At 40.6% G+C, this 14,550-nt stretch overlaps 1 protein-coding gene across 1 annotated transcript in view; it reads left to right on the top strand.

Annotated features, from left to right (window-relative positions):
• LOC108290352 (copine-4) overlaps nucleotides 1-14,550 on the top strand; it is a 249,371-nt gene that overhangs the window by 58,083 nt on the left and 176,738 nt on the right. Inside the window, exon 3 of the mRNA XM_017510143.2 lies at nucleotides 4,134-4,313. Within this exon, the coding sequence (XP_017365632.2) occupies nucleotides 4,134-4,313 (180 nt within the window). The remainder of the gene's footprint in view (nucleotides 1-4,133; nucleotides 4,314-14,550) is intronic.

Raw genomic sequence — 14,550 nt, 5'->3', positions numbered from 1 at the left:
CCAGCCTGGGTAACATGAGTGAAACTCCGTCTCAAAAAAAAAAAAAGGATAAACCCTTGATACGATTACATGAATAAATCTGAAAATAGTTATGTGAAAGAATAAAGACAAGACCATAGATTGTATAATAAACATTTATATAATATTATGAAGAATACAAACTAGACTATAGTCTCAGAAAGCTGATCAGTAGTTTATTGGGAATGGAAGGAGGGAAGGTTGAGAGGATGAGGTAACATAAGGGTGTGAGGAAAGTTTGGGTGCATAGATAGGCTCACTGTCTTGATTCTGGTGGTGTTTTCACAAATATACACGTCAGAACATACTGAATTACATACTTTAAATAGATGTGGTTTATTATATGCCAATTGTGCCTCAATAGTTCTGTTTTTTAAAATGAGCACCACGATATAGCAGGCCTTCCAAAAGTGTTGGTTGTTACTGACTTTATTGATAGGCTGAAAATGTTTTAGAAAATATTTTTTAAAAGCTTCTCATCAGAAGCTATATTCAATGATTGACTCTCACCCTCACACCATAATCCAGCTGCCTTTTTTGTTTCCTTCTAAGGATGCTCATGAATTGAGGAAAGCAGTCCAGACTTTTAGGTCAGAGGCATGAGTTCAATTGCCCACTCTGACATTCAGTACCTTGTGCTGATATTTAACTTTGACTTTTCTCATTTGTAAAATAGTATACATCTACATCACATGATTGCTATAAGAATCAAATTTTAAAAATGGATTTGAGCATGTTCTGTAAACTATAAAGCAATGTGAATATATCAGTCATTACAACTGGGGAAGAGATAAGATAAGCATTCACATTTTGCAGACTGGATAAAAGAGGGTAAGCAAGATTAAAATAAGACTTGACCTCACACAAGAGCACAAGCTAGACCCTACATCTCCTCATTTCCCCTAGATGAAAATTCTATACAACATTTTTTAAAAAGTAGAGATATCTGGGCCCTACCCTATAGTTATGAAATCAGAATCACCTGGGGTTAGGAAACAGGAATCTGAATTTTAAAGAAAGTTCTCCCAGTTGATTAGGATCCAGCTGATCATTCCACCAGTAAGCAAATGATCTTTTGGAAACAACTGCCTTGACCCTAATGCCTCTCAATGAGAAACAAACAATCCTAGGCCCTCTTGCTCATGTGAAACCTGGATTTAGCCACCAGAAAAAATAATGCATCTTCCATAATAACTGGAAATGCAAAATATTCTAAAACATCTTTCGAATATGCATTTGTTATTGCAAGCACTTCCCTTATCATCATTTTCCTGAATAGTTATATTCAGGATTCTTACTGGCTTTCTGATTATCCTTGGAAATTATCTGTCTTGCTAATGCAAATGTTTATCGCTTAATGTCTTTCCATCTTGTCATTTTCCTCAAAAAACCAAGTCACTCAGTGCTGGCAGCTTACCTTATATAGTGTGTCTGAGGTGTGTGGCTTGATGCCAACATGAACTTTATATCTATAAGAGAATGCCATTGGAAAAAAAAGAAGTGGGAAGAAAAGTACCAGATTTGGTGCACATCACTTATTTGTGCTCTTTGGGGTGGTGAAAGGAGAAAAACAAAGACTAGAGTTTCCATCACCTGTCTTCTATCATCTAAACCTACTCAGCACTTTCTTCCAACAAGCAGAGAAGGTGCCCTTTCTGTGTCTTGAGGATGTCAAATTCACCTACAACATGCTTCTTGGGGGTTATTTCCAAATCCTCTATCAAAAGATGCAACATGAATATCATTAAACCTCTTATCATATGGTTCATTATTCCATGAATTTGGACCCGATGTTGCAAAAATGCCTCTAGGGGCCAGGCAGAGAAGTTCAATGAGGGAGAAGGGCCTGGAAGTTGCTGTGAGAAGCAAAGAGTAAATGCTTTGTCTGGATGGGACAGTCTCCAATTGTTGCCACGTAGAAATGTGGCCCAAGGTTGCCAGATATTCCAACTGTTTTCTAAAGAAGGGTAATAAAAACAGCCACCTTATTAAGTGGGAAAATGCAGGGAAAAATACTTTGAGTAGGACAAATCAAATACCTTCAAGTCAGCTTACGCTTGCAGGCTGCCAGTTTGTGATCTTGAATTTCTGTTATTGAAAACTATTATCCCTGAACAACAGAAAAAAATTATGCTGATGTAGTAAATTCTTGTACCTGCACAGTCAGCCAGTGGCATAATCAGTCTCATCACCCTCTGAATAAACATTGCGTAAGAATATAAAATTTAGCTCAAATAGAAGCTGGGTCTTCCTTGTGAAGCTGGAACAGTCAGATAACCATTGGTCTGAACAATAACTTGTGAAATTTTAATCAGCAATGGGCTGGAGATTGCTTTTCTGTATACGTATTTATTGGACGGAGACATAATCAGAATGACACTCTTCTCCTTCCAACCCATATTTTCCATACAACCAGTAATAGCAGGCAGTGTTCCTTAAAGGACAATTTTCTCTCACACATATCCCTGCATAGGAAGGGCTAGGGCTGGAGACAAAGCACTGAAATGAAGAATGTCAGGTGGCTAGAACAAATATCAAATTGTTTTTGCTAGGCAACATAGACACGCATAATATGGTTAAGAACCGCTCTTCCTTTATTGAGAGACTGTTTTCCTTTACTCATATGAAAGTGAGGTAAATGTTTTTCATAGTTTGTGCTAACAAATATCAGAAAGCATCTAATAAACCATGTTTCTATTTGAAAGCTGACAGCACATAGAGACTCCAGCTGATTTGTAAAATAGGAAGGATGAGTATCTCCAGTACAGAGAAGCCATAGAATCTTGGGTTAGCTATAACTTCGTCTTGAAAGGCTTCACAGAATATAAATTGTTTTGTATATTTTTACTTGTGACAAGTATATAGGAAAAGAAGCTTAGTGATAAGGATCCTAGCAGAAAACAGATGGCATACCCAGACAGTTTAACCCGAAGGGCTAAACTCTTTACAGGGAAATGGGCAGGGTTAAAAGAGCCAACAAAGAAAGTGAGGCATCTGGGACATCAGAGATAGCAACAACAGGAAGCCATTACTACCCCTCAATGTTCAGGGTCAAGAAAGAGGACTATGTTACCAAATCTCAGCAAAAGCTCCCTGTGCAGAAGGAAGTCTGCTAACACAATGTGTGTTTGTAGAGACGTGCCTGCACCTCTGTGTTCCCGCATTCTCTGATCTCCTGCCAAGTCCTCCGTTTGGTTGACTCCAACCAGAACCCAGAGTGTAAGGGTGCCAGGAATATCAGTTTATAACATCAGCTTCACATGTCACAGAATAGTGCAGAAAATGTCAGAGATGTATAAATATCTGAGAGAGGGGGACAACTGAAAAACTATTATCACAGAAGACAAAGGGAATCATAGCTCATGGAATGTTAGAGCAGAAAGGAACTTTTTCTTCTCTAATTTAATCTTTCATTTTGTTGATGAGAAAACTGAGGCGCAGGGAATTGAAATGAATGGGTGAACATTATATACTTAATAAAGGGCATACTTGAGATGAAAGGCAGTTATCATCTTATCTATTCTCATGGTTTTTCTACTTCATTATGTTGGAAATCATGGGTGAGGAAACTCAGAGTAGAGTTGCCTAAAATGAGACACCTACATAGCAGTTTCTCCATTACTGTGCCCATCAGACATCACTAATCAATTACAGATTTCTTTCCTCCTGAGCCCAGATGTGACCTCCGACACATTAGGCAGGGCAAGGTTGAATCAATCATGAAATGCATCAATCAGTCATTTATGCACCTGCATAAACCCCAGTGTACTCAAAAATGTTTACTGTGCATAATGTTCACCCACTCATTTCAATTCCCTGGACCTCAGTTTTCTCATCAACAACATGACACAATGATATAATGACACATTTTGTATAATGCAAACTCATACACTGAGCTCTAAATCTTCAAGTTATTTACATGTCTTATATTATTTTCTTTGCTAAAACTCAACTCATTCTCTGAAGGTATTGCCTGTACTTTGTACTTTCAGACTGCCTACCCAATGACTTGGGGGGGTGCATTTATGGTTGGGAAGAAGAGAAGTGGCCTGAGGTGAATTTGCTTGAAGGGTAATAATAAAAAAAAGTTCTAATCTCTTTCTCTCTCCTTGCAGGTTGACAGGACTGAGGTGATTCGCACCTGCATAAACCCAGTGTACTCGAAACTGTTTACTGTGGACTTTTACTTTGAGGAGGTTCAGCGCCTTCGGTTTGAAGTCCATGACATCAGCAGCAACCACAATGGGCTGAAGGAGGCCGACTTTCTTGGTGGCATGGAGTGCACACTTGGCCAGGTGGGTCAACAGACATCCCTTCCTTTTCCTTGGCACCTTAGGGCCTTTCTTCCTTCCCTTTTGCCCTCCCTCCCCTAATCTAATTCTTGCTTTTTCCTATTGATTGTATTTTCTTTAACATGTAGCATTTTACGACTTCCCAGCTGGTGTCATATCCATCATGTTTATGTAGAGATGATTCTGCAAGTCTGTACAATTTCTTACTTTGAAAAGTTTGTAATTTTCTCATCTGAATTCCCCCACTGTGTCAGTCATTTATTCAGCAGCTATTATTGAGCACGTATGTGTCTGGCTCTATGCTCTGTTCATGTGTTTGCTATAGCCTTATCCTGTTCCATTGTAAATTTCCATCTCTAACTCAACTGTGAGAACCCCCATACAAAAAGTATTTCTCATTCATTTACTCCACATCTCTCGTACCAAAAATAGCCCAAGGCAGGGGCTAAATAAATGCTCAGTGAGTGAATAAAAGCTCTTCATTCTCCCAATAATAATGTGAAATAAGTATCACTATTATATCCATTTTATCAGTGGGAAAACTGAGACTCAGAGAGGTTAAGGGGTTTGATGAAGACTCCACCCTAATAAGTGGCAGTGTTAGGACCCTACTAGGCCTTCCTGACTCTAAACTTCATCATTTTGCTTCTATAACACCTTTCCATTTTTCCTTCCCTTTTTATTGTACCCAGAAATGTGGTGAGTCTAAATGAAAAAAAAAAAAAAAAAAAAAAAAAAAACAGTCCCTGTGCCCAGATAGTGGATAATCTTACTGGAGAAGGCATAGTAATATGCACTTCAGATAGAGCAATTCATTACAAAATACCCTGGGCTCTCTATATGAGGTCATGGGCCTTCAAGGAAGAGAGAGCTTTTTTCTACTGGGTAGAGTCAAAGAAGGCATTGTGGGACCAAACTCTGAAAAGCACATGGTCTAGGGACTGCAGAAGAAAGAGGAGGGGCCTTTCAAGTAAGAAAGCAATATGAGTAACTCATAGGGTCAGAACAAATGTGGAGGGGTATGGAGCTGGAAGAGACCACTTTCCCTGACTGAATCAAGGTCAGGTGCTCATGATGAAGCTTAAACTTCAGATCCTGTCTCTCATGCGGGCCCCTTCCAAGGCTCTGTGTCACATTTTTATTTTTTACTTTTTTCTCAAAGAGAGATTCCAAATTACATGTCTAAAACTCACAAAACCTAGGTTCATCTCCTGTCACGGTAAGGGTCAAGTTTAAGGATTTGTCAGGAAGAGTCTACCTGACAAAGAGATGGCAAGCATTGTGCTTACCTTGTTTCATGCCACTTATCACTAAAGTAAATTTCTCCCAGTGAGCACTAAGAGACAAAATAGACAGTGTCCTCAGTTACCCTTTTCCAGCAAATAGAGTGATAAATTTTCGTATTCCTTTAATGAAAGTCAAAAGCCCAATATTGAAATACAGTTGAGGGAAGGCAGAGAGAGAATCTGAAATATTCTCCATTAATGTATGTTCTCTAATGACTTTTGAAGAGTTGATGGCAGATAGTTCTAGGATCTTGCCAGGTGCTATGTCCAGTAAGTAGGTATTAAATGAATGAATACACTGTGGATTTGAGACAAGATCCTGTTTCTATTTAAAGTTGATTAAAATGGCATATTTTATAGACATGTGAGCCATGCGAAGATTCTCCCTTAAACAATGGGCATCCCTCATGTGTATAAATGTTATATTTTGTCACAAGAAATAAAGGTAGATCCATGTGGGAATCCATATGGACAAAAGGTCTTTTTTTTTTCTGGTCCAAAGCTTTGATAATTTTGTCTGTTTGAATGACCCTCAAACCTACATCTTTAGTCACTCACAATGCTCATCTTTTAAAAGCCAGTAAGTCCTTAACCCTCTACCTTGCAAGTAAGACGGGCATTGTACTAGGTGCCAGTGACACCGTGGTGAGCCAAAAACATAGTCCTTGCCTTCAAACAGCAGTTTAGTTGGGGATAAAGATGGAAGGAAAATAATTACACAACAATTAATTAAATGGCAACCATCATAAGCTTTGTTACAGAGAAGTACAGAATAAGAGAGCAAGCATTGGGAGACTGCCATCAGGCGGAGAGGGATCAAAGAAGGCTTTCTAAGAGAAGTGACATTTACACTGACTCAAAGGGAGAATGAGAGTGCCTCAGGTGAGAAGAAAGAGGAAACACATTCTAAGCAGATGGGAACGTTATCCCCAAAGCCTCTGCATCCAGGAAGGAGTTTGGCATATGGTGCAGAGCATCTTTATTTAGTTTTTTCAAGAAGCCAGCTCTGAGGTAGGAAGTCAAAGGAGGTGAAGGAACCACCATAGTGGAGAGGAAAAGTGAGACAGAAGAAGGAGTCTGCAAAGGAAAGTGGCCAGGTAACTACACCATAGGTACCTGGAGCTTAATTCTGCTGGGGAAATTCTGAGAGCAGTGTGATGCAAACATTAGAGATATTTCATCCTAGGGATGAGGGAATTGGGACATTTATACACCCTGTGTATATATACTCACATCAGTCGTTAAGACCCATTCCTAAGGTGGGAACAAACATTAATCCTCTGACATTTCTGGCCTACTGTGCAGGTAGCAAATTCCAAATATCACGAAGAGCTCACAAGCAAAGAAATACAGATGCAGATGGTCAAAGTCATTGATAGGCACTCAAATCACAGGGCCAGGGAATATGAGCGGGGTGCTGACAGCATCTATGGATTGCCTATTTAATACCCAATCACCCACTCTTTTAGCTGTTGACCCCGATCACTTTCTGATCATTTCATACCATGTAGTCATGTAGAAAAGAGCCCTATCCCTAGCTTAAGAGTGAATCCTGAGCAGTCTCAGCTAATCACATGAATCTCATCCCCCACTTGCAAGAGCTTGGTTTAGAGGTAGGCATGTGTCCAGTAAGACCTGGATTTTTCTTGGAAAGGTTTCCTAGCCTAAAATAAGAGACACACGTGAAGAAACAGTTCCTCTTTTCCTGTGATTCCTGGAATCACAACAGCCATCTTGCAGCAAGGCTGTGGATGAGAGCGACCCTTAGGGGAGGTCAGAGCCAAAAGAGGTGAAGGCTTGGGGCTGACGTTCTTTACCTGGGACCCACTCTATCTATGGATGCCTTATTATGGGAAAGTATAATGTCCTGTCATTGAAGCTCTTTGGGATGGGAATTTTTATTCCTTGAACTAAAAGAATCATAATTGATATAGCACATATGAGGAACTAAAAAGAAGATAAGGCTGGCTAGATTGGGGTGAACAAAGGGAAACCAGGGAGTTGTGTTGGATTAATTTTCTTAATCTCTCAAAATAAGGAATGTGTGGAAGTGAGCACTGAGAATGCGATTACAAATAGTCCTTTCAAGATGTTTTTGACACTTTTGAAAGAACTTACATACTGATTATTTCATTTAACCCTCTTGACAGTGTGGGAAGGACGGGAGTCATTATGTACATTTTATAGTTGAGAAAACTGAAGATCAGAAAGATTTAATGTCTTGACAGAGCCCAAAGCAGAAGTCAGGAGCTTTAGATTCTTAATCCAGAGCTTTCTTCTGTCATGGCCTAGGGAAGGATAGTGAGAGGAGGCTACCTGTTCTGAGAACTCCTTTGAGATCATGGCCTAGGTGAAGCAAATGAGCAGCAAGTGATTTGTTCAGTGTGGCTCTAAACCATGTTTCCCAAGTTGTGCTGATCCACTTTCAGGTGGCATGCTGGCCTCTCTGGATGTCTTGCATGTTCATTGGCACTCACCCTCATATTGTTAGTCATGTGATTGGTGGGGTTAGCCTTTCCCACACTTGTGGAGTGGGCACTAATTGGCTTAAATGAATCAGAGTATTATATTTGTCTTGCCACAGTGATTGGTTGAAGGAAAGTCATGGTGACTTTTTTAACACTATAAGTTTCAGACATTCATTTATTTCTTATTTTAATGACATAACAATTGCATGCCAAGCTTTCATAACAAGAATTTAGCAAGTACCCTGGATATGCCAAGTTTATTTGTACTAGGTGCTGGAGACACAGAGATGAAAAAGAAAGACAGAGGCCCTGCCTGCCTCAGAAAAGCTTATAATTATCTGAGAGACACAAACTGGTAAATAAATAATCAGAATGCATATTACTAAGCACTACAATAGAAATATGTTCCAGAAACTGTAGGGGAAAAGACCTCTGCCTAAAGCAAAGCAGGGAATCTCACAAGAAAGGTGACTGTGTACCTAATCCCTAAGAATAGTAGGAATTCACCAACAGAGAAAAGAAATAAGGACTCTTGGGACAAAAGGACTGGTACACGCAAAGACACAGCAACATGAAGGGAGTGGCAGAGAACTCTTAAGTGACTCAGCATGGCTGGGCAGTTAAGTGAGGATGTGAAAAGGGTAGAGGATGTCAGACAGAAAAGAAACAGCCCGGTCCTGATGGTTTTAAGTGCTTTTCTCTAAACTCTGGCGAGCCTGGACTTGATGCACTAAGGTCCTAGTAACTGGGGGAAGGGTAAGATTGGATGTGTGTATGAGAAAGATCACTTCGGCTGGGCGTGGTGGCTCACACCTGTAATCCCAGCTTTTTAGGAGGCCGAGGCAGGCAGATCACGAGGTCAAGAGTTTGAGAGCAGCCTGGCCAACATAGTGAAACCCTGTCTCTACTAAAAATACAAAAAATTAGCTGGGCATGGTGACAGACATCTGTAATCTCAGCTTCTTGGGAGGCTGAGGCAGGGGAATTGCTTGAACCCAGGAGGTGGAGGTTGCAGTGAGCTGAGATTGCGCTACCGCACTCTAGCCCGGGTGACAGTGCGATACTCCATTTAAAAAAAAATCACTTTGGCATTCCATAAAGGGTGGGTGGCAGGGAAACCAATTAGGATACTAGTGCAATCACAGGAAGGAAATGCAGATGGCAGTAGTTATGGAAACTAAAAAAAGGGGCCCAGAAGAGAGCCTGTTGAAGAGCAGAATCAACAAGGCTTGGGGATGAGGTGAGGGAGGAAGACTTTGCAGGTGTCTGACTTAGGTAACTGGGAGAGCGATTTGGCTGTATTTAAGGGGAAATGAACCATGCCCAGGAGTGGGGTGAGGAATGTAACATAATGCTGACCTGTTAAGTGCAGATGTCTATGGAGAACTCAGAGGAGCTTGACAATTGGCAGCTGACATAGATATAGAATAGACGATATAGATTTGGGAGCTTAATTCCTGTAGGTGATAGCTGCTAACGTTAGACTAGATGAGATTCTTCGAAGCGGCTGTTTTATCTTTATTTTTGAAAGGAAATTTTTTGAACATGCCATATAAATAATTTGAACATGCCAAATAAAAAAATAATAAAGGATTAAAAATATCAAGGCATATGTAAGGACATCTCTTTCCATTATCTTTCAGATAAAAGTATGAACTTGACATTGTCTTTAAAAAAAATCTCTGTTGAGTGGTTTTTACATGTGGAGTAATATGCCAGACAAATGCATTTGTACTAAGAGCTTTGTGAAGGATGGGCAGAACTCCTTTATGCTTCATGGTTTCATAGGTTGTGACACTTTGGTGTGAATGAGAGTTTTGCCCTTTCCTCTAAAATGTTCCTCTCCAGTATGACCAAGCAAACAGAAAAAAAAAAAATCAGCATTTTTCTTCCTTAAAACTCCAGAGTAAAAAGAAGATTCCTTTTCCTGTGCTCTGCTTAGATAGACAGGGAACGGCTAGATGCAAATGTTAGCCACCCTCAGAGAGGGCAGGGTCAGAGTCTGAGGCACTGTTTCATAGTGATTATGAGCACATGGTATAGGGCCTGACAGTCTGGGGTCAAATCCCAGCTCAGCTGCTCTCAACTTGTTTGTCGAGAGGAAAATTTCTGCAGCCACTTAAGCCTCAGTTTCTTCATTTGAAAAATGAAAATAATCATAGTGCAGACTTCAAGAAATATTACAGGATCAAGTAAAATAATGCACATAGGCTGGGCACGGTGGCTCACGCCTGTAATCCCAGCACTTTGGGAGGCCAGGGCAGGCAGGTCACGAGGTCAAGAGATGGAGACCATCCTGGCCAACATGGTGAAAACCTGTTTCTACTAAAAATACAAAAATTAGCTGGGCGTGGTGGCACACACCTGTAGTCCCAGCTACTCGGGAGGCTGAGGCAGGAGAATCACTTGAACCCAGGAAGCAGAGGTTGCAGTGAGCCAAGATCACCCCATTGTACTCCAGCCTGGCAACAGAGCAAGACTCCGTCTCAAAGGAAAAAAGAGGAATAATGCACAAATGCACATAAAGTCATAAAGTGCTTAACAGAGTCCCTGGTATGGAGGAAGTACTCGGGATGGGGAAGCTGTTATTAACGTGGCAGGAATCTAGGAAATGATGGGAAAAGGCAATGCTTATAGAGACCAACATTGCTTTCAGAACAAAGGGGGAAACATAAAGGGTATAAACGTTGTAAGAGAGCGCCTACGTCCTGGGCAATTATAATAGTCCAAGTGAACTTACATTGCCTCAGGTTTCTCAGATATTTCACTTAGTTGAAGAATTTTAAATATTGTGTGTGTGAACACAGGCATGCGTATTTATTCTGATACTATTTTTAAGTAAAAATTGTTTTAAATTAGGTCTCTAAGTAATTTGGACAATTACTATAATTTGGGCCTTAACAGTGGTAAGACAGGGACTGCCACAGTTAAGGCCCTAAAGGAGAGATAAAGTGACTTCTCCAAAGCCATGCCGGAAGTTACACGTTCAGAGTCTGCGTCCTGAAGGCTTCTGTAGTACTCGCTCTGTCTGGCTGAGTTTGCCACATTCTCACTCTGCCTCGTGAAACAGCAGGACTCCTGGCCTGTAGGAAAGGAAAATAGCAGCTTTAAGCATGCTAGAAACTGGCATTGGTCATGAAGTTGAGTACAAGCACAGCAAGTGACTTCATGCTGAGCAAAAATGCCAAATAAAGCAAACGAAGGCCCAGGTCCTCGGGGAAACTCAAGGCAGAATTGACCAGTCTTGACAGATGGATGAGGGGGATGCATCACAAGGACATAGGGAGCTCAGAAGCTGCTTTCTTCTGGGTACATTTTGAGACCTTCCTTTGATTTCTGTTGCCCAAAAGAAATCAAAGAGCTAAGCTCCTCTTCTGCTCCATCCAGTAGCTGGTATGCCAAAGAGAGATGTGATCTTTCACTGCCCAGAACAGCAAGCTGACCTTCTTTTATGTGATGCCTTTATTTTCTGTTTCACTGCTCATTAACTCATTCATTCATTCTCATGATTTCCCACTTCATACACCAAAGACAGTGAAACTGAGTCAAAAATAAGAAAAATAATTTTTAAAAAATTGTTTGAACACCAGGCACTTTTATTTAGTAGGCCCTGGGTGAGGTGGTTGCTATACTGCACTAAATTTAATCAGCACATCTCTGGGAGGTAGGTACTACCGTTATTACCATGTTACAGCTGAGGAAACTGAGACTGAGTAAAGCTAGGTAAGTTATCCAAGGTCACACAGCAAGATGCCAATCTCCTTAGCTCCAAAGCTTTGTATGATCTTTTCCATCTATTCTTATAGCTTGCCACTAACTAGTATAAATGATCAAGTAGCATCTACAAATGCAAAGCCAAGTTGGAGCTGACCTGGCTAGTTTTTAGTGTCTTGTTTCTTTTTAAGTTTATTTGTCTTACACAGAGCTGATAGAGATGGACTAGGAATCCCTTTGCAGAAAAATAAGCTTGGTCATCTTCCCTCTGGATTTGTCTACTGAATTTACTTTAAATATGATATGGCTTCTTAAAAAATGTCAATGCATCAACCCCCCAAAACCAGAATCTAATAAATTCAGCACCCAAAAGGTACATTACTCTGGCCCTCCTTTCACCTTCAACCATGATGAAAGATCCCTTATCAAAATTTAGTAGTCGCATGTGGGTTTCATCATTGCTTTTCTTGTAGGTATTTTCTCTTCTCAGTGGCTTGGAGGACAGTTACAACTATATGAAGTCACTTTCTCCTCATTGTTGTGTGGCTGTTCTTCAGTGTATTTCTTCCCAAAAGTTTAGAGGACATCTGGTGAATCCAAGAACTTCCTGCTTTCTGTCATCATAAGTGAGGCAGGGAAATTCGTGACACCTTGAAAAAGTCTTAGGCGGTCAGGAGTCCTCTGATCCTTATTCATGAGACAGAGATTATATACCATCTTCCCTCAGGGCAGTGGTTCTCAAACTTGAGCATGTGGCAGAATCACCTGGAGGTGTATTAAAATACACATTTCTAGGTCTCACCCCAAAAGTTACAATTCAAAAGATCTACTGAGCGATTCAGTAATCTGCATTTTCTAAGTTCCCAGGTGATGCTTATTCTGCAGGTCCAGTCATCACACGTTGAGAAGCCCTGCCTCAATGTCTCGTGTACGAGGATGCTAATGAGTCGTGGACACTATGTCACTAGTTTCAATAAGAAGGGAACCAATGTTTTGGGTAATTATCTAGAGAAATTAAATAGGACACAGAAAACATCAGGTGACCAGAAAAAAAAATGCTTTATAAAATTGACAGCACTAAAAAGGCATACAGCTTGCAATTTATGCTCTTGGTAAAGATTTTGAGCACTGAAGTTTTTTCTCCTATTCATTAAATGCAGTTAAATGGACCTATTAACCACTGGTTTCCTTCCTGACATAAGTGAATGTTATGATTATGTCAGCCACAGTGGTCCCTGAAAGAGTGGGCAGACCACAAGCTGTTGATCAATGGGTATTAGGTTTAGTGTTGGGATGAGCCTGATTACTGAACACTGGCTGTTATCATCATGCTGAGGGTGCTATCCAAACTCAGTGTAATGCCTACAGCAAGATTCTACAGGTTAGCATTTTGTTGCATAACATCTAATGTCCTCCTGGTATAAAACTGATGACCCGGGGAGGTCAAATTTACACATGACAGCAGGCAAGTCATTCTCCTTCTGCTTCTCACATGAAAAGCTTGCCCTTACTTTGCAGAATTACTGCAAGCGGAAGCCAAGTGAGTGATGAATGATGTCATAAGTAATCACATCACTTCGGCTCCCATGGACTAGCTAAGAAACCCCAGGAAGTAGTGCTGTTCTTTTACTGCTGTCTGTTCTGCTCATAGGCAGCTGGGACTGAAGTAGGGTGGTGGCAGGTGAGAAAGGCCCCAGTTCTACAGAGAGAATATAATTAATTCTTGCTCTTTTCTTCTAACTTCTGAACAGTCAAGGAATCATAACTTTGGATCCTAGAAACATCCCTCTGCTTTCTCTGGAGACTTCCTTTTATACTTTTAAATCTTCTTTGGTGTGCTGGACAGGAGGCATGAGTCCTATGTCTTGATCTGCCATCAACTCTCTATATGGCCTTGGGCAGTTTGCTTAACTTTTCTTTGATGTAGTGACCACATCTATAGAAAAAAGGTTTTGCATTGATTCATCTCTAAGTTCCTTCCAGTTCTAATAGTCAATGATTCTCATTCATCTCTTTCCTTTTTTTGTTTTTGCAATTCAGCATCTCTCCCTGCATCTCTCCGCATTCCACTGCCCTTTCTCGTCTCATCACAGCATGAGGTATTTACCTCATGCAAAGTCACAGATGTCATTCAGTCATAGATGGTATCATTCTACCTACCTGGTAGCCCCCAGGAAGACAACTCTATTTAATTTCAAAGATAGTTTTAAAAGTTAAGGAACTTCACTGGAACTGAAAACGAGCTCTGAGATTCCTGTAAAGTCTAGACTCTATTTCAAACTTTATTTGGAAAAGAGAATAGTTTTAAATTAACCCAATAAAGTTGAGGGGGAGGAAAACAATAACTATTTGGTTTACAAAAGCATTCCCATGAACCTTGGTTTCAGATTGAAGGACAAAATAAGGCCGGGTATGAATTAATTAGCTTCGTTTTGCATGGAACATGAGCCAGTCAGGGCTCTTCCCATGTGAGCACAGGCCAGCAAAGGTGCATGCTCCTGGGCCTGATCTCCAGATAAGGCCCAGGTGGGCTGATTACTCGTGCTTCCCTCGCTCTTCCTCAGCATCTGCTCCTCAAGAGGCTCAGGCCAGCGCATGTTTTCAAGCTAGTTATCAGAAACAAAGGAACACATGTCCCCCAAATTTCTCTCTTCCCAGTGAGATTCAAACCAGGAAAACTGGTATTACAGTAAATGTGCTGACAGGGCACCAGCCAGCAAGACTGAATCAGAAAAGTTTAAAATTGAGAAGACAAAAGCAGTGCTGAGTTTA

This window comes from Cebus imitator, unplaced genomic scaffold, assembly GCF_001604975.1.
Source record: "Cebus imitator isolate Cc_AM_T3 unplaced genomic scaffold, Cebus_imitator-1.0 Scaffold432, whole genome shotgun sequence".
NCBI classification, from domain to species: domain Eukaryota; kingdom Metazoa; phylum Chordata; class Mammalia; order Primates; family Cebidae; genus Cebus; species Cebus imitator.
The sequence above is the reverse complement of the archived record's forward strand: the minus strand, read 5'-3'. Positions and strand labels throughout refer to the sequence as shown.